The sequence below is a fragment of the Danio rerio genome, chromosome 16 (assembly GCF_049306965.1).
Source record: "Danio rerio strain Tuebingen ecotype United States chromosome 16, GRCz12tu, whole genome shotgun sequence".
NCBI lineage: Eukaryota > Metazoa > Chordata > Actinopteri > Cypriniformes > Danionidae > Danio > Danio rerio.
The window spans coordinates 39,670,847-39,696,313 of record NC_133191.1 but is presented as its reverse complement, the minus strand read 5'-3'; the positions used below and the strand labels follow the sequence as shown (position 1 = coordinate 39,696,313).

At 35.7% G+C, this 25,467-nt stretch overlaps 3 protein-coding genes across 21 annotated transcripts in view; 2 read left to right on the top strand and 1 right to left on the bottom strand.

Annotated features, from left to right (window-relative positions):
* The window catches only part of LOC141378255 (uncharacterized), a 77,105-nt gene extending 72,837 nt beyond the window's left edge, over positions 1-4,268 (bottom strand). Inside the window, exons 1-3 of the mRNA XM_073926343.1 lie at positions 4,182-4,268; positions 2,086-2,249; positions 1,781-1,988 (exon numbers count right to left, since the gene is read on the bottom strand). The gene's annotated coding sequence lies outside the window, so the exon portion shown is untranslated. The remainder of the gene's footprint in view (positions 1-1,780; positions 1,989-2,085; positions 2,250-4,181) is intronic.
* Positions 1-10,986, top strand: part of LOC137487942 (serine/threonine-protein kinase pim-2) — a 101,994-nt gene extending 91,008 nt beyond the window's left edge. For 6 of the 9 annotated variants that reach the window (XR_012392301.1, XR_012392299.1, XR_012392300.1 and 3 more), the window contains 7 exons: positions 5,489-5,577; positions 5,675-5,716; positions 6,641-6,766; positions 6,913-6,944; positions 7,502-7,757; positions 7,872-7,991; positions 8,272-10,986. Coding sequence is in view for 2 of the 9 variants with exons in the window: in XM_068214193.1 (XP_068070294.1) it covers positions 5,085-5,172; positions 5,489-5,577; positions 5,675-5,716; positions 6,641-6,766; positions 7,502-7,757; positions 7,872-7,991; positions 8,272-8,375 (825 nt within the window). In the remaining 7 variants the exon portion in view is untranslated. Of the gene's footprint in view, positions 1-4,940; positions 5,173-5,488; positions 5,578-5,674; positions 5,717-6,640; positions 6,767-6,912; positions 6,945-7,501; positions 7,758-7,871; positions 7,992-8,271 lie in introns of those variants that run through there. The other 3 variants (XR_012392294.1, XM_068214193.1, XM_073926350.1) reach the window with 3 other exon arrangements.
* A 3,355-nt stretch (positions 10,987-14,341) lies between these two features.
* The window catches only part of LOC137487940 (serine/threonine-protein kinase pim-2-like), a 74,548-nt gene continuing 63,422 nt past the window's right edge, over positions 14,342-25,467 (top strand). For 2 of the 11 annotated variants that reach the window (XR_012392269.1, XR_012392272.1), the window contains exons 1-3: positions 14,342-14,611; positions 17,122-17,168; positions 24,825-24,905. The gene's annotated coding sequence lies outside the window, so the exon portion shown is untranslated. Of the gene's footprint in view, positions 14,681-17,121; positions 17,169-24,824; positions 24,906-25,467 lie in introns of all 11 variants that reach the window. The other 9 variants (XR_011006770.2, XR_012392266.1, XR_012392275.1 and 6 more) reach the window with 6 other exon arrangements.

The window sequence follows — 25,467 nt, the reverse complement described above, 5'->3', positions numbered from 1 at the left end:
TGGATTATAACGCAAACTTTTCTGTAACCGTATAGTCTGTTTAACCCTTTGGCGTTACGTGCTGACTGACTGACAGGTGCGCGATGCGTGAGGCCAGAAAACACGAATAGCTTTCAGTTAAGATGAACACAGTTTCTATAGTTCTACTTTATTTAAAGATAAAGGAATATGGCTCTGCATATAATCACTCTATCTTGCTAGAGTTTATAGCCGTTTCGCTTTACTTCAGGACGCATTATTGCCGCTCTGAAGGTCTAATCGCTGTTTTAAGTTATCCAGAGCTGGATGAATATACAAATCTTGAATATCAATTTATTATATATTATTAAATATTACAATTGTAACAACACAGACACAATCGATACCCTGCTGATTCAGTCGTTTCATGAGAAGAAGCGTGGTCCTCTCTTCTTTTTTCCTTGTCAACATAAAGGCAGTGAGGTGCGCCTTGTTTTCGGCCCCTTGTTTAACTGCAAGGCATACTTAACTTGCGGGACGACAACGTATAACCCGTGCCTACAGACACATTTGCCAAAGAAGCAAAATGGAAGAAGAATATTGCTGTTTAACAGACGTGTTGATGCCAAACTAGCGCTGATGTTGACCTGGATCTGCATCATAAACACAACAAATAGGCTTTACCTTTTATTTTATAGCTTATAAAGCATGTATGCACAATAATGTAACATCATATTTAAACAACAAAACTGTTTACAAAAAGTCAACCTATGCGCACGTGTTGTTGTCTTTTCATCACGCAGCGCGCGCACTTGAACTGCCAGAAAGAGAGAGAGGAAACCATATCAGGACATATTCTTTAAAATAATGATTTCTATTAAAATGTAAAAAGGTTTTGTGATTATAATAATGACAGCGGGGCATTAAATAAATGCATATTTTCCGTGGAGCTGGCGATTTGAGAAAGTCTGCGATTTTATTTGACAGAAGAAAAAAAAAACATGATTGGCGAAAAAAAAACAGCCTATGCCGGTTATTAAAAAGAATCAGTCAGTATTTTTGTTTTGTAATATAAATTAATTATTGAAGTGAAAATAATTTAGGGCAGTCCTATTTATTTTATTCATTTTATTTAGTTCTTCTCTTATTCTGTTCTTCTGTGCTAAACACTGCAAGTGCGTAAAGATGCTCTGTTGTTTTGTTCTATTATTAATATGCTAGCACAGTGGTTCTCAAACATTTTTCATCAAGTACCACCTCGGAAAAAAATTGTCTTTGCAAGTACCACCATAATGAGCAGTTTTGAAATACAGTAGCGTATTAGGTCTAGTAAAGCAGCTTAAGCTCTGTACAGTTTAAAAAAGAAATAACTCCTGGTTTGTTAGCACCTGTAAATGTTGCCTAGACCTCATAAATATAGGCTTTATGTCATCATATTCGTATATAAATCATTTTTGATAATTTCTTTAAATATATGAAGCATGTACATATTACATATTTGATTCATCCGCGTACCACTAGAAAGAAGCCTGCGTACCACTAGTGGTACACGTACCACAGTTTGAGAACCACTGTGCTAGCATATAAAAATAAATTAGTATTTTAAAATGCATTATTTAATGTGTCAGACACAAAATAGACACGTCAATTTGTTTAATATAAAATTAATTGTAATCTGACCAGTTAACCGTTAATAACCGATTAATGAGCGACGGTTGTCGGTTAGCAAAATTAACCGAAATGAGCATCCCTAATTAATACATTATAATTTTGGAACAAATACAGAAATACAAAATAACAGGGCATGGAACTTTAATCATACCTCTGAATGGGGGAAATTTTCTTGCACATTTAACTGCTGTCTTCCAAGTCCAGCCATAGTGAGATGTACTTCTGCCTCTCCTTTTGGTGTTTTTTCATGCTGTTTGTCCAGCAGGTAAAAATACATTAATAAGCTTTTACATTGCCCCTTATATGGTGCAAAACAGCTTTTCCCTCTACGCTCCTCTCGGAAAAACCCAGGAAATGACCTACAAATATTTTCTCATTAGTGTAGGAACAATTTGTATTAGAGAAAAAAACACATTAGATTCTTCTACACACACAGTCATCCACTGAATCTCACACCTCATTTCTTGCTGAACTGACTGGCTCTGGAAACTTGATGTTGTCCTCTCTCTCTGTGTTGAACTAATCTCTCTTAGTTGGTTTGTGTTCTCTGGTGATCTTAGGGTGTTGGTGAGCCTCGACACCAGGCTTTGAGCAGCAGATATTATTTCTCCAAATGGAACCTGATAAACATTAACATAAAATTAAGCTGTAAGTCATGCAGAATTATGATTGACAATGGTTAAAGAGGGTAGACAGACAGACAGACAGACAGACAGACAGACAGACAGACAGACAGACAGACAGACAGATAGATAGATAGATAGATAGATAGATAGATAGATAGATAGATAGATAGATAGATAGATAGATAGATAGATAGACAGAACGATGGATGGATGGATGGATGGACAGATTTTATTTAGGTTTTAATGCCATATCAGCAGCATTGGCTATATTCATGGCAAAAAACATGTACTAAATATACAATTTATAATCATATCATATCAGTTAGCATGATGACGCTCATTGCAGTTAGTAAACAATCTTAGCAAACATACATTTTAAAATAACAACAAAAAACATACAAGTAGCAAGCAACAACACTGAAAACAGTCATATACAATCTTTTAGTTAGATTAAAGATAAATATTGTAAAACACCTTTTCAAACAGCTCACTTCAAATATTTCCAGAATAAAAACATTCTCCAATATCATTTAAAAACACAATGTGAGAGAAGTTTTTATTCGGGAAATATTTTAAACATATTAAAATGTTTTATCGGTAAAATATTTTTACACAAGTCACCAATAGGTATTTCTTCCGCTTTTCATAAATATGCGAGTGTAAGCCATGAGTGTCTGATGCTACATCTTGTATGAACAACCTGGTCATGTCTATTTTCAAAATGGTAATTATTCCTTTCATTAATTAATGGATTCACTTCATACCATGTGTTTTTCCTACATTCATCCCATTCCATCTGCCATTTCTCATTAACATACAGATTTAAAACAGGTTTAACATCAGACACAGGAAGTTTACGTTCTGTTATCTCCAACTTCTATCTTCCTTTATCATGCTTTATCTGCACGCTCATTTCCAACTCATCCCATATGACCAGCCTGGTATCCAGCAGAAAATAATATCAAAGTCTTTAGTCTTTAAAAGGTCCACTTTTTCTATTATGCTAAAAATCTTAGTATGATCAGTTTTCATAGATTCAAGTGCTTGTAAGCAGGACATAATCTGAGCTAATTAAAAACAGACAGACAGATAGATATTGGGCATTTTTCTAATACTAAGAAACGAGTCTTATGTTGAGCAGGTAGATTTGAGGGAATAGTCACTATATGAGACAAAATATACTTTTTTGGCTATTTGCTCAAATTATTTAAGTTAGGTTACTCTACTTTAGATAAGAATTCTCTTCATAAAGACTTTGTAAATTGCTATAAATATATAAAAACGTCATTTCTGCTTAGTAATGTGGATTGCTAACTTAAAGATAATATAAAAACGTATATCTGAACATATAATCTTCTCTCATAAATCAATGAGGAGCTTATTTATTCAGCTTTCAGATGAAATACGAGTGTTTAAATGACTGCCCCTCATGATTTACGCCCATGGGTCCGGGTCACTTATTTAACCAATTGCTAATCTGCACAGACTTTATTACATTATTCAATATATTTTCCCACTCATTCGGTGATAATAAGATAAATTAACGTAGATCTCAAGTTTTTTAAACAATTGATGGATTTGATTCAGTGTCATAAAAATAAGCAAAAACCCTCAAATATTTAACTTGCCTTTTGCTGATATCTTCTTTATAATAGATCAATAGTCTATCTGGCTTTCAAAAACACTTAATCAACAGATGCCATGTTATAGTTAAACACCGTTAAGTGATTCACTGAGAAGTTCTGCGCTCGCTGCCTGTCAAGTTCACTTACGTTATGCTAACTTAGCTTGCTATCCTCGGCCCGATCTTAATTTTGATTCTGTAAAATGTCTAAGAAACACAGCGAAAATGGACCTCATTGAGTCTCAACCTTTATTACAGCTCATGGAGGACAGTTCTCAAAGAGGGATTAACAAAAGTCTTACCTGAGACGGTGTGTGGGAGCTGCCCAGACATTTTGTTCGGGGGGCTTCCTTCAGTCAGGATTCAGGATCTCATCACGCAAGCGCACTGTTGTGATCGATGACTCTGGCTCGTTTATTAATGCCTGTGACCGCGGTGATGTATTTTGACAGTGGACTGTCGCTGTTTGATTCGTACTCTTCGTGTCCGTGGTGAAACTATTTCGTGTCTGTAAAGTAACGTCACAAGTTATGTTCCGTTTTCCTTTGCGGTTTCATAATTGCAGATGCGTGAATTTTATAATTATAACAGAAATTTTATTCCATAGGTTAGCAACTTCACGTACTGCCGCCAAGACATCCTCGTTTCCATGACAACTAACATTAGACTCCGGAGCTCTCGATTTCTTAGCAGCAGACTTCTGGACAAGAGTCAACGCATCGTGATTCCGTATTACATTGTAAATTCAGTGCAGAGCTAAAGGCCGATGCAGAGTCCTCAAATTAATCAGCCGTGTTGGACCCGTCAAACATCAATCATGCCAGGCCTTGCGTGATTAACTTTATTCTTCCCTCTTTTCCCCATGCAGAGATGGCAAAAGAGTTGTATAAGGTCCACGCGTATTTTATAATGTTATCACGAGCCCTAAACAGTAGGTTAATATGCCACTTCACCTTTTACACCCTGAAGAATAAACGCGAACACCTGTACCTACAGGACCCCCATCCCATCTTTGGTCTGGCCCTACGCTACGTCATAAATCGAACGCGCTCTGCACCGCGAGTGTCAGAATCCACCAGACGCCTGACAGAACAGACGTGTATTGAGGAACTTTTCATTTGATACTCAGACAAGGCGAAAACTCAGATAATTAACTGCAGTAAACTCATTTATACACCCTAGAGAGCGTTATTTACTGCTAATAAATGGAAAAAAGTATGTTACATGTTCCCGGTCCTTCCGGACAAAGAAGACCGCCATGTAGACAGAGGATAGGGCCTTCTCCTGGTTCTGGTACATTTGAATGTATTTTTAATGTTTGATTGATGTTGTTTAACCCTTGTGTTGCTGTTTCATACACACTGGGGTCATTTGGCCTCAACTTTCTCTCAGTTTCAGCAAATGGAGTGATTTTTTTAGTGACAAACTATTTTGACATATTTTGGGAAAAGGCTTTTGAATTAAAAAAAGTTTCAAAAAACTTAATTCGGGGCAAATTGGCTTTGTTTATGTTGTTGGCTGTTACGGGTTAAATGGCTTTATTTTTATACTGTCTGTTCAGGCATAACTAGAAGCTGTCTCAAATGAACATGCTGTTTTTATCTTTCAGTGGAAGCAAAATATGACCTGAAAGAAAATATTGGAGCTGGCTGCTACGGCAATGTCTATCGTGGTATCAGAAAAATGGACGGCAAACAGGTAAGTCTGTTCACCCTAGTCCAGTTTAGAGGACATCAACTTTAGAGAAATCATGTTTGATTGCTCACTCATGTTTAATTCTACTTTTCATCCACAGTTTATCATCAAGTCGACTACTTCAGAAGTTGACAGCAATGTGGTAAGTCTGAAAACATCATGCGTGATTCATATTTGAAGCATCACAAAATACATTTAATAGATGAGTCTGTCTGCGGCTGTGGTTATACAAATATCTACTGATCATTTTGTGATTCACTGCTGTTTTCTGTTTATTTATGGTTATGATGGGAATTAATATGTGCTCTGCCGAGTTTTGATGCTGAAAATTTAACTCTGCAGTTTAACAGTGACTTTATATACATATAACAGAAAAAAGTAGTCACATGCCAATATTCAATAATTCAGTATATCATAATAATGAACATGCACAATAATGAATAATTATTATTTACACTTTTAGAGTGTCTTTTAAGATTATTTTATTCTGCAACATGTTGAACCCTTATTAAGCCATTTATTTTCAAACATGATGCTTTTCTCATGTTAATCTGGGCTACGACTTTGGGAATTCAGAGACTGTTTGTCTTTGGTTCGTTAACTCTGTGCAGTAAAGTCCTCTCGTTAACATCAGTTAATTTATCTAAAGTAGTTTAGTTTATACTTTATTATAGTGTTACCTATTATTGTACTTTATAATCTTTTTTTACATGTATTTAATAAGCAATACACTAGGTATTGTTGTAATCATACCTGATAAAGTAATCTGTTTCACAGCTCAGCTTAATATCTTGATAAAATCAAAGCTTCCGCAATTCATCACATTAAAATCTAATACCGTCTGAAGCCGAATTACCAGATTTTTACATCACAATTGACAAAACCAGTGCAGATAATAAACATCAAGCTCCCATAATGCATTTCAAAAGCATAAATAAACACACAGAAAAAAAACATGAATCACAAAATACGGAAAGCTGCTGATTTACAGATTTTCTTTTACAGTTATATTGAAAAACAGGATTACATGTTGTTGATATGCAGCTAATGTGCACTTTATCTTCAGCCTGGATATCCGTTACCCATACCAATCGAAGTGGCCATGATGACAATTGTGAGAGATCCCCCCAGCCCGCTGCTCATCAAGCTCCAGGAATGGTTTTTAGTTAAAGTGGAGAAATTGCCAAGAGGAGTAAGTGTATTTATACAGCACATTTCATGCACAATGCGCTGCAGGAGGGTTTGTCTCGTTTCTTATTGTCGTTTTAATTTTGTAAATTCAAATTCCTAAATCAAGAAGCATTTCTGGACATGTAAATAACTTTGTCTTGTTTTCAGAAAAGCTTGTGGGTTAATGATATGCCGGTGCGGTAAGCAAAATAAACTCATTTCTACTTTAAAATCTATCCTGAATGTAACTGGAAGCCAGTGTAAAGACTAGGCATGGGCCAATAACTGTTTTTAAGGTATGGAAAAGTCGAGGTTTTAAAACTGCCAAATTTTCTGTAATACCGTTGTGTGAGATATATTATTTACAGTTTTTTTAGGACAACGGTATCTCCAGCTGAATAAATATCCAAAAATGCTGTTTTAAATAGTAAAGAAATCAGTGTTTTTGAAACAAATGAGGGCCGCAGAAGTCAATTAATCTTTTGAATTATTTAGCCTGACATGTTTACTGCCAAAAAAATATTATAAATCTATTACAAAATAAAATATATTGTTTTCAGAGGGGAACAAGTTTGTCTTTTACCCAGACATTCAAAAAGACTACATATTAGAGCAGTAATCACAATACCGTGAAACCGTGATATTTTGATCCAAGGTTATCATACCGCCACAATCTAATACCGGCCCATGCCTAGTAAAGACTGACCTGAGGACTGCTGTCGTGTGCTTTATTTTAACTCATTGCATCTGCTTACAGAAAGTGTGTAAGACAATAATGTTGGTGATGGAGTATCTCGGCCCGTGCAGAACACTGGAGGATTTCCTGCAGAAGCACCAACACCTGGAGGAGAGAGTCGCGCGTACGCTTATCCTGCAGATTGTCAAAGCAGCGCAGGAGTGCTTGAGGCGGAAAATTTGTCATCATGATATTCATGATTGTAATATCCTCGTCATCGACCGGCCTCTGCAAATCAAGCTAATTGATTTTGGCTGTGGGATGCACATCTGTCATGGTAAGTCAGATTATTTCAGGAGGAAGCCGAAAAACATTCATTAGTCTCTGAGACTCAGTTGAATGGGGCTTTAGCTGAACTGCTTGCTCAACACTAAACCTCTCTTTCTGACAGATCCAAAGAAATACCCACCAGACACAAGGATATCTCCAAAGAAGGCGGTTAAAAACACAGTGAAGCAGCTGTTTGGCATCATGCGGGAAATAGAAAAACAATGTTCCAGCATACCTGAAGGTAAGAAGATGACTGGGACTGACACTGTTCATCCCTCCTGTTGACTTATGGGTCAGAATTGACCCTGGCCACATTTTACCAGCAGAAAAACCCAAAACAATGTTTTTCTTTATCTTGAGGTTTGGTGACGGTTTCTAAAATGAGGCCAACATTAGGAAAATATATATTATATTTTCATGAAGACTGAACATTAGGGCACAACAGGAGTCATTCAGGTCAATATTGAGCTGTGTGTGTGTGTGTCCACCATTAACTAACTTTCTCTTTTAAAATGTTACAGAATTCATGGCATTTATGAATACCTGCATTACCCTTGGGGATGATGATCAGAGACTGCAAACAGTGCAGCAGATTCTGGATCAGCCATGGCTAAAAAACCAATAAAAATAAAGACTGTTCTAGATATGTGTAGTTTATGCTTTCCACCCTGAAAGAGGACCTGTTTTAGAGGAGATTTTGGAGCACGAGGGGTTCAGCATGACGCAGAGGCTTTCAGCAGCAGGAAATGGTTTCATTCTTCCATGTTTGATGTTTGTCATTTGTTGTTTTCCGCTTCTGCTTCCCAAATTCCTGCGAGGGTTGCAGTCAGAGCTGCATGTAAATGAGGGCCAGTTGAAGCCGCCATTAGAGTGACGTCAGCTTTCCTCCTCACCTGATTGGTTGGAGGGAGGAGGTGTCAATCTAGAGCTAATAGACCAATGGGGAGGCTTCAGCCGGCCCTCATTTGCATGCAGCTCTGACTGCGACACTTGCGGGAGGAAGTGCAGAATGTGGGAAGCAGAAGTTATGAAGAGCTTTGAGAATGGTGGTCTTAATATGCTGGATTTCCGTACATTAAATAATACTGTCAAAATTAAATGGGACAAAAAATATTCTCTAAAATCCAACATCAATCTGGAACTTTATTCCAAATTACATATTTTCTTAATTTGGATGGCTTAATTGTTATTACTCTGTAACTATAATGCTGATAAAATACCAGCTAAATTATCTCAATTTCATAAACAAAATTTCTTAATCGATTCAATACTCCCATCCCCCCTAAAGAATTTGCTGTCGTATTTGATGCCATACCATCTGGAGTTATTAGGTTAGTCCAAGGCATTCTCTATCCTTCTACTTCCCCCCCTTGAGACGCTTCTACTACAAAGGTAGGAAAATATAGTTTCTCTGCAACTTCTTCAAACAAATCAGTACATTTACATTTAGCAGACTTACACATGAGGACGAAAAAAGAAATTTACACAACTATAAGAGCAACAATGAATAAGTGCTTTAGGCAAGTTTCAGGTGTGTAAAGTGTACGAAGCAAAACATTAGTAAATTATTTATTTATTTTTTTGTAATACAGTTAGCGGTGGAGCCAGAGAGGCAATTGCAGATTAGGAAGAGAAGTGCAGACTAAATAGTTGAGTTTTTAGTGGTTTCTTGAAGACAGCGAGTGACTCTGCTGTTCTGATGCAGTTAGGGAGTTCATTCCACCAACTGGGCAGATTGAGCGCGAGAGTTCGGGAAAGTGATTTCTTCCCTCTTTGGGATGGAACCACGAGGCGACGTTTATTCACAGAACGCAAGTTTCTGGAGGGCACATAGATCTGCAGAAGTGAGAGCAGATAAGAAGGAGCGAAGCTAGAATTCGCTTTGTAAGCAAACATCAGAGCTTTGAATTTGATGCGAGCAGCAACTGGCAGCCAGTGCAAACGGATGAGCAGCGGAGTGACATGTGCTCTTTTAGGTTCATTAAAGACCACTCGTGCTGCTGCGTTCTGAAGCAGCTGAAGAGGCTTGATAGAGTTAGCTGGAAGCCCGGCTAGTAGAGAGTTGCAGTAGTCCAGTCTGGAGAGAACAAGAGCTTGAACAAGGAGTTGAGCTGCATGTTCAGATAGGAAGGGTCGGACCTTTCTGATGTTGTAGAGTGCGAATCTGCAAGATCGAGCAGTTCTAGAGATGTGGTCAGAGAAGTTTAGTTGGTCATCAATCGTTACTCCAAGGCTTTTCACTGTTTTGGAAACAGTAATGGTTGCCCCATCCATCTGCATTGAAAAGTTCTGATGTTATTTCCTAATGGAACTGTATCAGTTCCAAATGTGACTTTTTTTTATTTTATTGGAATTCTTTTGTTTCAGATATTGATTGAAGAAATCAAATATGGCTCATCCCAAATAGCTACTTAATTACAAATAAGATAATAGAAGTTTCATTTAGAACTATTCACCATACACACTCGGTCAATACTCTCTTATTAAGATATAAAAAAGATATTGATATTAATTGTTCATTTTGTAAGCAACACAAAAAAAAAATGCCTAGTTCACTTATTTTGGCAATGCAGTTTTTCTAATTTGCTTTGAAACGATTTTTCTTTTTCTTATTAAGAATGTTGATAAAGATTTTTCCTTACTATGGGAAAATGTTTTGTTAATAATAAAACGGATGCTATACATAAAAAAATATATTTTTTTCTTAATCTTCTTATGTTATTAACAAAATTGTATATACATAAATGTACATTTTCAAACCAAAAACCCTTTTTAATATCTTGCTCACTGAAATGCAGCATTACTTTAAAACAATTTCTAACTCTTTTACAAAAAAATGCTTTAAAAACAACTGAAATGTGTCAATTATATAATCTTTTTCTTTAATATGTGATGTATATACCCCTACTGTTAATTTTTTTTGTTGTTTTCTTTTTTTAAAATGTTTTCTTTTTGTCTTTCCATTTTCTTTTTAATGTACTGTGATTGTATATTTTTACTTGTCTCATAATTTTTAAAAAATGTGGAAGCGGAAAACAGCATCATGTCAGAAAACAATGGAAGTATGAATTCCTGATGATCTGATTTGGTCACTGACCACATGTGTGCTGCTCTTCTATCATTTCTGTGAAACTGAGACTGTATGCAGAACGGCCTGCGAACCCCATGGAGTGTGTTGAAGCTGTTTTCTGCTGATCAAACTGTAAACTATTGTCTTCAATAAACTGTATCTCTGACTCCTGCTCTTTGTTCATCACACCGGCTCCTTGCATTAACACAAGTCAAATCCTTCAGCGTAGTGATACGGCACTGTAATGCACTCAAAACATGCCTGAACTACTTTATCTGTGTGTTGATCTGACAATAAGTGTGAACACAACACAAAACAACACAGAGAAGATCTGTTTTACAGACTGCAGACTCAATTTAGCCTTTATAGAACAATATTGATGCGTCATGTAATGTTTAAAGCACATTGCCCTGCCATTTGTGTGACTATAATGTGAAATATAAGAGTGTGTTCACTGATATGAGTAATCCTACTATAATATCTACTGAACTAGCACCAGGGCTCTTTCAGTGTCTGACCAGCAAATGTTGAGCTTTAGCCAAAGAACAATGGTTAGAATGGAAATGTCTTCATTTCACAACAGTTTTTAACAACACTCAGAAAAGTTTTGTGGAAAACTGATGGAAACACACTTATGCTTCAGTTTGTGCTAGTGTTACATCTACACAGCACAGTACACTCAAATATAAGCTAATAAGTAAAATGAGCCAGCTAGTGTTCACTGAGTTAAAGAGACCCCTGGTGAAAATAAGTACATTGCAAGTATACTAACCAAAAGTTAACTTAATTTAAATATATTAAAAGTATTATTACCATACTTTTATATATGAAGAGTTCAGATGCAAAAACCTCTAAGCGCCATCTGAAATGTTCTTCTAAAACGACCATTTTTGTCAGCCTCCTATGTTTATGTTCAGTTATTTCCCTTTAAAGGCAATGTAAAAAATTATTCGTCACTATAAAAGTCAACTTACTGAGCCTACACACAGGAGTCGGAGAAAAATTTATTTATTTAGCATTTGATGTTAATATATTTAAGTATTATTTTAACTATGCATTGAACAATGAACTTATGTAAGAATGTGTCAAAGCACACTTTTAAAGCACAGTGTTAAATAAACAGTGTAAGTTTTCATTCATGCAATTCAGTTCATTACAGCCTTTAAAAAGTAATAAATGCATTAAAGCCCATTTAAAGCATTTGTTACTGTATAAGAGATGTTGTTGATGCTGACAATAAATATCTATATTTAACATATATATATATATATATATATATATATATATATATATATATATATATATATATATATATATATATATATATACTCAATTCGTCTTTATTTCTCTAGCGCTTTTACAATTTAAATTGTGTCAAAGCAGCTTCACATAGAAGATTATAGTGTTTGAAACAGTGTCAGTTCAATTTTCAGAGTTTAAGTTCAGTTCAGTGTGGTCTAATAATTATTACTGAGAGTCCAAACACTGAAGAGCAAATCCATCGATGCGCAGCTCTACAGATCCTGAACCATGCAAGCCAGTGGCGACAGCGGCAGGGAAAACCCTTCACCAATTGGGGAAAGGTCAGAATAAAAAAAACCTTAAGAGAAACGTGGCTCAGTTGGGCACAACCATTTCTCCACTGGCCAAACGTCTTGTGCAGAGCTGCAGTCAAGGCTCTGGAGAAGCTGGACCTCAGCGAAGGCTCGTCTGTCCCTGGAGCGTCGCAGAAATCAGTCTCATGCTCTCCACTCCTCCATGATCACCACAGCAGCTGCTCAGGAAACGGCCTGGTCCAGGATTAAGGAAACCTTGGGATCATCTTGTCGCTGGTCTTGGATCGAATCAGTGGCGCTTCATAGTCTAAGGGTCTCGGGATGAGTATACCCAGGTGGAAATAGAGAATAAAGAGAATAATTAGCGTAGCTGCTGTTCATAGTGTTTATAAACGAGATGCAGAAACCTGTGTGGAAACCTACTAAGTGATGCCCTGAGTGTATGCTTTGCTAAACAGAAAGGTATTTAATCTAGTTTTGAACTGAGAGATTGTGTCTGAGCCTCAGACATTATCAGGAAGGCTATTCCAGAGTTTAGGAGCCATAAAGGAGAAGGCTCGACCTCCTTTACTCGACTTTGCTATTCTAGGTACTACCAGAAGCCCTGACTTTTGAGATCTTAAAGAGCGAGTTGGATTGTAGCGAGACAGAAGGTTGTTTAGATAAAAAGGAGCTAGATTATTTAGAGCTTTATAGGTGAGAAGTAATAGTTTAAATTCAATATGAAACTTAACAGGCAGCCAGGGTAAGGAGGATAACTTTGGGGTGATAGGGGATCATATTTTCTAGACCTGGTAAGAACTCTAGCTGCTGCATTTTGTACTAGCTGAAGTTTATTAATAGAGGATGCTGGGCAGCCAGCAAACAGAGCATTACAGTAATCCAGCCTAAAATTATATATATATATATATAATATATATATACATACATATATTATTGCATTACAGACATCCTGCAAAAATAACTTGAAAGAAAATCATCCAGATTTGAAATGACATGAATGTTAATTTTTTATTTTTGGGTGCACCATTATTTTATGTATAAGGTTAACATGAATGTTTTTTTTTTATTTGTGCTTAGCCAGGTCGTAAACCGCAATAAAGTTAGTTTGACGTTTGACATTCATTAGACATTCATTTATATGGTTAATTTAGTTTTTTAATCTGGAAATTAAACTTTGCAACATAAAGGGCGTATATTTATGCCCATCTGACATATTTTTGGCTCAAACTATAACAGGAGCAAATAATTTAATTGGTTTTAAATCGAATAAAACATCACAAACTGGAACAAAAATAATTCATTCATGAAAACAAAGACTGCTACTGAAAAAAAACTGCTTAAACCAGCCTAGGCTGGTTGGCTAGTTTTAGCTAGTCAACCAGGCTGGTTTTAGAGGGGTTTTGGTTGTATTGGGGTACTTGAACTAGGACTCGAGTCCAGTTTTGATTGGACTCGGACATAACCTGGCCAGTCAGAGTCGTCAGAAAAGAATCGCCGTTTCAGAAAAGAAGCCGATGGGCAGATTTTGATTAAAGATCCACAAAACAAACTTTTCAGTGGATTCATTTGCACAGATTAACTTGTTTATTTTAAGACTAGCCATATGCTAGCAACATAAACATTGAACATTTTGATTTAATGCAGACTTTAAACGAAATATTCACCCAGATATGATAATTCTGTCGTCATTTACTCAATCTTCACTTGCTTCAAAACATGTTTGAGTTTCTTTTTTCTGTTAAACACATTTAGGCTAAACATTGCTAGACAGACTGCTAGACAATGACTTCCATAGTATTTTTTCCTGCCGATTTCTAGCATTATTCAGAATACATATTTTTGTTTAACAGAGGTAATAAATGTTCAGTAAATAAATGGTGACAAAAGTTTTCTCTTGCTAGGAACTATCCCTTTAAGTGTCGTGCGCGCGGGACTTTTATTGTGAAGGCGCAGCGCTGCTGTGTTTCCGTGTTTAGTCAGCGTCGATCATCTGACGGCTTTAGTTCCTTTAAACGGAGTTTTGGAGTATTTTTTGGGAGTATTTAATCTGTTGAAGGGAGAGTTTAGGGTCCAGACATAAAGTCAACAGTGTTCTGCTGTTTAAAGCGTACAATTCTTCACATTATGGGGCAGTTTCTTGTGTTTTGGTCGACCTTCCTGCTGATGTGCGTCGCGTTCAGTTTTTCTGAATCAGAATCAACAACAACACAACAACCTACAACTGCTCCACCTGTGCGCAAACGTACATTTTCATCTGCATCTGCTTCCTTTATTTTCATCCCATATTTCTATTCCATTGAGGTAAAGTTGGTGTTATAGCCGCAAATTCGTTCATTGCCAACTTGTGACTCGCTCCCTATGTTGTTTACCATGATACGTTACTTTGAATATTCGGTCAAAATCACATACAAGTAACTTATGACTTGAAAACAACATTAGCTCTGTTTATTTGACTGTGAACAATGTTGTACTTTGATAGTCATTGACTGATAATAGGATTTCTCTATTTAGAATTAGCAAAGAATACTTTTCTGAAATTAAATTAAGGAGAAAATCTGAATGTGTTAATATAAAACTAACAATCTGCAGTCTAAAAGTGCTCGTAATGCACATACATATTAATAAATAGAGTATTATACATGTTTCTATTATTGTTCTTATTGTATGTGTATTTCTGTTATAACTTACATAATGTAAATATGTTCTTAATGTTAATGTTCTAATTTAACTTTTACATATTAAAATATATCTAACTTTCAAAGTCAAATTTGAGGGGCAGTAGTGTTTAGTCTTCAATATAAAATGCAAAAACTGTGTGTCTGTCTGTGTGTGTTTAAGTAATGTCACAGAAATATAAGCTCCATATTTTGGGAATTTTGGAAATTAAATTGTTTTGAAGGCCCTTGTTTTGTATTTTTAATTATATATTTCATTCTATCGTATATTTCTTTATCATATTTTCATTTTAAACTCATATAATCATATACAGTACGCCCCATTTGAAAATTAATATTTTTCAGGGAGTAAAGGTCATATTTTTATTGATATAAAGTTGGTTTTATATTCACACATTCAGACTTTCTGCTTAATATAATTTCAGAAAAGTATTATTTACATGTCCTTAATAGTGAAATCATATTAGCAGCCAATGACTATCAAAATATAGCATTATTTACAGTGAATTGAATAGTGCTAATGTTGTTTTAAGTCATGCTTGCATGCGATTTCATATCCAGTATTTAAAATATAGCGCAGTAAACAATATCTAGACTGTCTCACAAATTGTCACTGAATGAATGTGCCAATAAAAGACTATTTCACCTCAATTTCTTACTGTATGTTTGTATTTCTTTAATATATTTTTTAGTTTTTTAAATATATCTAACTTTTAAAGTTGTCATATATTTGAATGCCAGTATTGTTAGTCTTCACTATAAAAACACTAAAATTATGTGTGTGTTGAAATAATATCACAGAAATATAAGTTGCATATTTTGGGAACTTTGAAAATTTGTTTTTTTGAAGGCCAATTTTTAGTATTTGGGGTAAAGTTGGTTTTTATATTTGCACATTCAGACATTTATTCTTCTTAATAAGATTACAGAAAAGTAATGTTTGCAAATTGTAAGTAGTGAAATCATATTAGCAGCCAATGACTATTAAAATACAGTGCTAATGTTGCTTTCAAGTCATACATACATGTGATTTCAGATCCAATATTCAGTATAGCGCAGTCAACAATATTTGGACCGTCTCACAAGTTATCACTGAAAGAATGTGAGAATATAAAAGCAATGCCCTCAATATATTTACTCGGTTATTTTAATGAACACCCCAGTTTGAAAATGAATATTTTTATCCATTTCTCAGTGAATATAGGTCTTATATTTTTGTGCATTTGAACAAAACCGATTTATTATTTATTAAAATATTTTTGTAGTCATCAAACATCTTTAGAAATGTTTACATCTTTAGTTTTTTTGTCAGATTAGCTCTAGTTTTAGCTTCATTACTGTCTGATCTAATGTATGTGCACACAAATAATATTATAAAGCATTCATTTTCTTTTTGGCCCAGTCTCTTCATTAATCAGGGGTCGCCAGAGTGGAATGAATCACCAACTTATCCAGCATATGTTTTATGCAGCGCATACCGTTCACTGAATGCGTGTTTGTGTCTCTTTCTTAATGTTTTATGTATTGTGAGCATCAGGGTTATTAAAGTAAACTGAAACCATTTTGTTACTTGAAATAAATTAAACATTAACTGAAAAGTGTATATCAATATATAAACCTTTAACTTGCTTTATTGCCAAGGAATTTTAATTTAGTTTAACTTGATGCATTAACAAAATTAAAATAAGAAGCATAAAAACTATGTAGACATATAAAAATAATACTATAAATTCGAAACAAATAAACTTGACTAAACTAAAATAACACAGAAATCCAAAATTAAAAGCCATTTACCAAAATAAATAACATTGAAGTGTTTTAGCATTTATGTGAAGATCTTATAAACATTAAAATACTTTGGAGTAGTTTAATAATGCAGAAGATTTAAAAATAAACACAGAAACAAAAACATTTGAATATAAATTTTCTTCCTGGCTTTAGTATTAAATACATTTGTTTTCAGAACATCAAAACATGTTTCTGAACACACAGATCTCTTTATTGTCAGAGTGTTTTTATTGTTTGTGTTTTGTCTCTTCTCTTCATATACTTTATTTTTAACCCCAGCATGCAACACTCTGACTTCCTGTGAGACCTGCCTCGCCAACGTCTCGGTAAGAGTGCAAAAAACCACTCATTTACTGGTTATTAGCTGTTGTTGATGTTGACCAGTGTTTGTGTTTCTGTGCAGTGTTTGTGTGTGTGTCTGTGTGTCTGTGTGTGTGTTTCTCTGCTGTGAGTGTGTGTGTGTTTGTGTGTTTTTTACTCTGCTGTGAGTGTGTGTGTGTGTGTGTGTGTGTGTGTGTGTGTTTGTTTCTGTGATTGTGTGTATTATTATTATTGTTTAGTGTGTCTTTCTCCGCAGTTTCTGTGTGTGTATCATTGTTGATGATAATCAGTGTGTGTGTGTGTGTGTTTCTCTGCAGTATATGTGTGTATTATTATTATTGTTGATGATGATCAGTGTGTGTGTGTGTGTGTGTGTGTGTGTGTGTGTGTGTGTGAGAGAGAGTGTGTTTGTGTGTGTGTGTGTGTTTCTCTGCTGTATATGTGTGTATTATTATTATTGTTGATGATGATGATCAGTGTGTGTGTGTGTGTGTGTGTGTGTGTGAGAGAGTGTGTTTGTGTGTGTGTGTGTGTGTGTATTTCTCTGCTGTATATGTGTGTATTATTATTATTGTTGATGATGATCAGTGTGTGTGTGTGTGTGTGTTTCTCTGCAGTATATGTGTGTATTATTGTTGATGATGATCAGTGTGTGTGTGTGTGTGTGTGTGTGTGTGTGTTTCTCTGCAGTATATGTGTGTATTATTATTATTGTTGATGATGATCTGTGTGTGTGTGTGTGTGTGTGTGTGTGTGTGTGTGTGTGTTTGTGTGTGTGTGTTTCTCTGCAGTATATGTGTGTATTATTATTATTGTTGATGATGATCAGTGTGTTAGTGTGTATAGGGAGTTGATGAATTAAATTGGCTGTAGTGTGTGTGTGTGTGTGTGTGTGTGTGTGTTTGTGTGTGTGAGAATGAGTATGTATGGGCGTTTACCAATGATGGGTTGCAGCTGGAAGAGCATCCGCTGCGTAAAACATTTGCTGGAATAGTTGGCAGTTCATTCCGCAGTGGGGATCCCTGATTAATTAATGCACTAAGCCGAAAAGAAAATGAATGAATGAATGAACATCTCCCGTCTCCTTTTGTGACAGCTTACAGGCTTTCAGCTTTGAGTAGTGTTGTCATAATCAGGGTAAACCATGGTACATTTTCTGATGGTTAGTAATATCTTTTTAAATATCATTATCATTAAAAGCATAATTGCTTACCATGACTTTTTTAAAACTCACAGTAAATCCTGTAACATCGCGATTCGCTAATTGTGAAAGGCTGCACTGTAAATGCATATTTTTATATAGACGGTTACTGTAATATACTGTATATTCATATATACAGTGCAGTTAAAGGGACAGTTCACCAAAACTCAAAATTCCGTCATCATAACCTGTAACCGTTGCTTAACTCTAAAAAATCATCTGTGTAAATATTATTATTTTTTTCTGAAGAAAATGCATCTTTATTTACAATGCACAGTTATGTTACGTAAAGTGGGATGCACTTTGTCTTCCTTTTTTTAAAGAATACTTTGTAATTGAATAAATACATATACAGTTGCAATCAGAATTATTAACCCACCTGAATTATAAGTCCCCTGGTTTATTTTTCCCAAGTTTCAAAATTCGGAGAGCAAATATTTATCAACATTTCTAATCATAATAATTGTAATAACTCATCTCTAATAACTGATCTATTTTCTCTTTGTCATGATGACAGTAAATAATATTAGACTAGATATTCTTCAAGACTCTTCTATACAGCTTAAAGTGACATTTAAAGGCTTCTCTAGGGTAATTAGGGTTAACTAGGCAGGTTAGGGTAATTAGGCAAGTTATTGTATAACGAGGGTTTGTTCTGTAGACTATCGAAAACAAATATAGCTTAAAGGGGCTAATAATATTGACCTTAAAATGTTTTTTTAAAAATTAAAAACTGCTTTTATTCTCGCCGAAATAAAACAAATAAGACTTTCTCCAGAAGAACAAATATTATCAGATATACGGTGAAAATTTCCTTGCTCTGTTAAACATTATTTGGGAAATATTTAAAAAAATGAAAAAAAATCAAATAATAATTGTAATTATTAATATTAAAAGTTGAATAATTCTGATCACAACTGTATATATATTTTAGAGTTGTTATATGATGTTTCATCATGTCTATCTGCTAAACCACACATGCACGCAATGATAATTTTCCATCTGTCATGCTGCATTACATATACGTATGCGTATAGTTTCCATATAAAAACAAGCAATTATAACTATGGATTTTTAGCTTATTTGATGACATCATTGCTCTGTTTTACATGCATGACCTTCTGATAGTTGCACTGATTTTACTGATCTTAAATTTGTTTATTAATGTTTGAATAATCTTGAGGCGTCACGGTGGCGCAGTAAGTAGTGCTGTCGCCTCACAGCAAGAAGGTCGCTGGTTCGAGCCTCGGCTGGGTCAGTTGGCATTTCTGTGTGGAGTTTGCATGTTCTCCCCGTGTTGCCGTGGGTTCCCTCCGGGTGTTCCGGTTTCCAGGTACAGGTGAATTGGGAAAGCTAAAATTGCAATAGTATCTGGATGCAGCCTTTATGATGCGAGCTGAGATTGAATCACTCAGTGATGCAACGTCAGACACAATGCACTCAAATGGAACTAGTGATGTCACTGTGAGGGGTAGGGTAAAGGGTGAGGTTAGGTGAGCCAATTAAAAGCATTGGATGCAGCTCAGATTGCACTGCACCAGGTCTGCATCCAGACCCCTCTCTAAAATTGTCCTTATACAAGTGTGAATGAGAGTGTATGTGTGTTCCCCAGAGATGGGTTGCAGCTGGAAGGGAATCCGCTGCGTAAAACATATGCTAGATAAGTTGGCGGTTCATTCCGCTGTGGCAACCCCTGATTAATAAAGGCGCTAAGCCAAAAAGAAAATGAATGAATGAATAATCATGTAGTATTGCTGTTTTCTGAGCTGATAAAATGATTAAGCATTCTTCACTGTGAAGGGAAAAAATTCTGAAATTTGCACGTCTACAATGAGAAAATAATGTAAATGTTTTATTAGAGTTACAAACAAAACAGCAGTGCCTAAATTAAAGTTTAAAGTTCAAATTAAAGTCTTCCTGGAGGTTTCCACACACTTATTCACACAAAACAGGATCTTTTTTGATTGTTTGTTTGATTGATTGTTTTCTTTTCAATTATCAGTATTTTTTCTTGCTACTGTACCTCGTAATGTTTTCTTTCAAGGTTTCCACAGAATTATGCACAAAAAACAAGGAAGTCTATATTGGGTTGATAGATGTTTTTCAATAAAGGATCTAAAGATATATTTGACACTTTTAACATGTTTTCTAATGCATCTAAATTTTTGTTTAAATTTAGATTTTTGTTAACATAATTTTACATGGGCAGCACAATCGCTTGACTGCAAGAAGGTCGCTGGTTCAAGCCCCTGCTGGGTCAGTTGGCATTTCTGAGTGGAGTTAGCATGTTCTCTCTGTGTTGGCGTGGGTTTCCTCTGGTTCCTCTAGTTTCCCCCACAAGTCCAAAAAAACATACGGAATAGGTGAATTGGGTAGGCTAAATTGTTTATTATAAGCTAATATTTATTATATTAATAATGTATCATTATATAAAATATCATATTAAATGGGCATCACAGTGGCACAGTGGGTAGCACAATCGCCTCAGAACAAGAAGGTCGCTGGTTCTAGCCTCGTTTGGGTCAGTGGGGATTTCTGTGTGGACTTTGCATGTTCTCCCCTCGTTGCCGTGGGTTTCCTCCAGGTACTCTATAGGTGAATTGAGTTAGTTAAATTGTCCGTAGTGTGTGTGTGTGTGTGTGTGTGTGTGTGTGTGAATAAGTGTGTAAATAAGTGTTTCCAAGTGATGGGTTGAAGCTGGAAGGGCATCCGCTGTGTAAAACATATGCTGAATAAGTTGACGGTTCATTCCGCTGTGGCGACCCCGGAATATTAAAGGGACTAAGCCGAAAAGAAAATGAATGAATGAATGAATGAATTAATGATTTTACATTTAAATTTCATCAGTACAGAACTGAAGCCACGGCCTCTGCATTGCAAGCCCAGTAATCTATTGTTGATCATAAAAACTGAGCACTTTAATGTATTTTTGTATTATTCAGCTCAGCATCTTAAGTTAAATGCAAAGTTCAGCATGTGCTCAGGGAACGTCTGACTCACGCTCACATTTTAACCCATTTCCTCTCCAAACGCTTCCTCATCCTCAAGTTTTTTGCTCGTCTGAACATCCACACTGTCCTTCTGTTCAGACAAATAAACACAACAGTGCAAAAAAATCCACATGACATGATAGAAAACACTGCAGAGCTGTCTTTTTTTATGCAAAAAATAAATTACAAAGCAAAATAATATTAAAAAACACCAGAATTATATAATTAAATATGCTGCTTTCTATTCTGACTGGAAGAAAATTAATTGACTGCCTCATTTCTCCATTGAAAATCACTTAGAATGAGCTTAATATTCTAATTGTTATTTCTGTGCAACCTAAACATAACTTACATAACCTGAACAGAACCAATATATGAAAGCCTGAACATACTCTTAACATAACCAAATACATAAACTAGACATAACCTTAAACATAACCAATAGATAACCTAGGGTTACCACTTTTGATAGAAAAAAAAATAAGGGACGCATACTGCTTGGGGGCTAGATCGCTTGGGGGCCTAGACCAGGGGTTTTCAAACTTTTTCAGCTGAGGGCCCCTTTGTGTAGGGCGAATTCTTTCGGGGACCCCCAAAAAATAAATATCACGCCACCCCTTCAAATTAACAACTGTACTTAATTTTCTAAAATTGTATTATTCAATACATTTATATTATTATATATTATTCAATAAATGTATATTATTCACTATCTGGATTAATTTTTGTAAGATGTTAGTTGAGTTGACATGGTTTCAGTGCTTCAGTCTATTGATCAAATCTTCATGCGCAGTGTTCATTGTGGTCTGCTCTCACTGGATTCCATCAAGCCATATTTTGTGTACGAGTCGTCACTTTACAGTTTTTTTATGCCATTTTTATGCTTTTTTTCTGCCTATGCACAGCTAGACTCTTCTGTATTTACCCTTACAGCTGAGAGTCTAAATGTATCTAAAGATTTAAAGCTTTGAAGGTGTAAAGAGTTTTGTCATTCATCAGCCTGTTAACAGTTAACTGTACTGTTGTAACCAGCAATACTACAATGGAGGCTGTAGTGGTTCAGTGTGTTTTGTTTATTTTTATTCCTTTTATTTGTGCACATCATAATTTACTCAGGTCGACAATCCTGACTTACACTGATAAAAAATAATTTCCTAAATGCAATCTAGAATTGGGTATTCAAGTTCAAAGAGCCACAAGTTTTACTTTGCTTAATTTTAGAAGCTTTGCTGACTTTAAAATGTTCATACCAGTTTGTTCTATTAATAATAATACTGAACATTACATTTAAATTACTCAAATGAATATGGGAAAAAGTGGAACAGCTTGAAAAAAATGCATTTATATTCAGAGTATTAAAATTTGATCAGATATGTTGAGCTCCATTAAATACAGAGATCACTAATACATTTTAATATTTAATAATTAATTAGCCCTATAACATAACACAAACAGATACATTATAATTTTTATAGGCTATAGTGGTTTTATTCAGGGTGTATACAATTTAGTTTTTTTTTAATCATCCAGTTATGAACCAATGTGAGTAAGAGGTTCACTGCAGAGCTCATCCAGCTGTCATTAGTGTAACAGGAGTGAAACTCTTAGAACTCGCTGATGTGATGACAGCTCCATTCATTGTTATTGCAGCACTTTTTGCTTTACAATTTTAATATGTTTGTTTGCCATGCTGCAAAGAGGACCGTCTGATATTTGTACAATGCAAAGTGTAAAGCCTGTGGCACTGTGGACGAGGTGCAATGTTGTGCCGTGTCTTTAAAATGATATTTGTTCCCCATGAGTGAAGCCTGCGCAGAGAGGCGCTTGCTCCGCAGCACCCAGCTGATCGATTACTTAGGAACGCAAGCCATAAACAGGGTAGTGCTTTCAGCCTCCGATAATGTTCTTATTGATCATGTATTTTAACTGAAATATTGTCAGTAAATAGACCTGAGCATTCATTTAGTTGTTTAGCGTAAAAGAGGTAAGCGTAAGTGAAAGGTAAACGCTGTCAGGTGCAGCAGACAAGCGCCAAAAATAACAGGAAGTGCCCGGCCAGAAGCGCTTATTCAATAAAAGTCCCCGTGCGCAGAGGCGGGCCGCTGTGCTTTTTTTCCTGTTTCACGAAAGTGTCAACTGCATTTAAATGACATAAGCATAAAGCTTAATTTTTGCAGTACTTTTGAGCTCAAATTATTATAAAAAAATATATTAACCTTCAGGATGATGCGGGACACAAAATTCAACCATGTGGGCCCATTGATTACCCCTTATCTAAAATTTTTGCGGCCCCCCTAGCGCCATCTGGTGGCCCCCCAGGGGACCGCGGCCCCCAGTTTGAAGACCCCTGGCCTAGACCACAGTGATCACAGGCCCAATAGCATGTCAGTGGTGGTAAATCACAATTTAAAATATGTTTTCAGGAAAGTATGAACACTTGAACATTAAAAAAGCTGTCTTTTATTGAAATCTGTGTAAACAGACGCAGTCAGTCTTTCTCTTTTACAGCTCTGCAGCACTGATATAGCTGATGTTATGCTTAATAGTGATAACTAGCGATAACTCAGCTGCTGTAACTGTATGCCAATGCAAAACCCGGCGCGTTTAAGGTTTGTTTTCTTGCAGAGTGATATCCGATATAAAGTGGGTCCCAGATTGTAAAAGAAGCACTGCATTAAATGACATTTTCCCGCCATTTATGAGCGTTTATTTTACCCCAGTATATACAATGGAGCTTCTGCGCTAGCCAGCCGATTCTGACGGGCGCGTGCGAGTAAACGACTTTTTATCTCGTTTTACGCTTGAGCAACTAATGAATGCCAACGTTTATTTAACTGAATGTATTTTAATTACATTACAACATTGATGCTGTAAAAAAAAAACTTAAAAAATGGACCCGGAAGCCGCTCCGCGTGACGTCACACTTAACAAGCGGATAAGAGTGTAGTAGAAAAGCGTCAGTAAAGATTTGAATACTGGAAAACTATTTAAACAACATTTTCCACGTTATATTTTATCAGGAACAACAATGTAAACTTTATTAAAGATGTGTTTGGCCATTAATTTCTGAATGAAAAATTATCCCGCTGCCGAGGATGACGTGAGAAGATGATTGACAGGTCTCGTAACTAGGCAACATAACGGTCCGTTAAAGAGGAATAACGGTAGTTTGTCCTAAAGCTTGCGTTACACACTCAAAAGTACGGTTTCTTTAAATAAGTTCATACTGTTGGATGTCGTATAATAACGTTTGGTTTTACCTTATCTGGGACGTGTTTTTCTCTCACTTCTTGACCGGAATAATCACGATGATCCTCGGTGACGGTAGCTGTTCAGAGCCGAGTACTCGCGAGAGTCTCAACGGCGGCCAATAACGGAATATTGGATAAATCTAGCGAACAAAGCAGTGATTTGATACTCCAAGAGGACATTTCTGCGATTATTGACACACTTCTCTTGTCTACTGACAGTGAAATGTCTGCTTACTCAAAGATGCACATCTTTCTTCCACCTTTGGAACTTCCGGTCACCAATCTCCATCTCGACAACAGGTAAGCACTTTTTAATTAACACAGGTTAAGAGCACAGAATCTATGGTTAAATATGTTATATTAGATTCTATGCTCTTTGGCAAATCGGTGATGATTTATGTCAAGAGGGAAGTTGTTACATCACTTGTTTCTAGAAACCCATATTAGAAATTGGTTATGTCACCACATACTTTTGAAGAGCCTCCATTTTACCCATCCATCTGAAAATGAGTATGTTCCTCCATTTCTCAGTGTATATTGGCTGTGTAATTAGGTGCATTTTAAGAAAATAGATTTATTAAACAGATATATGTTACAATAATATTTTAGTCACTGAACATTTAGACAATGAAAAGATAATACAATTAAATTCAAGCAAACTATTGCAAAAATATGCAAATATTCGCTTGATTTTTCCTCTTTTTAAAATTAGTATTAAATATTTTTATCCAAAGAAGAAAGACACATATTGTTGAATCTAAGTTATTATAGGCAAGTTAGAGAATATTTCATATATGTTGTAGTAAGTTACTTTAGTCAGGCCCGTAGCCAGCCTGGTGAAAGAGGTGGTTGCTTTTCCCAA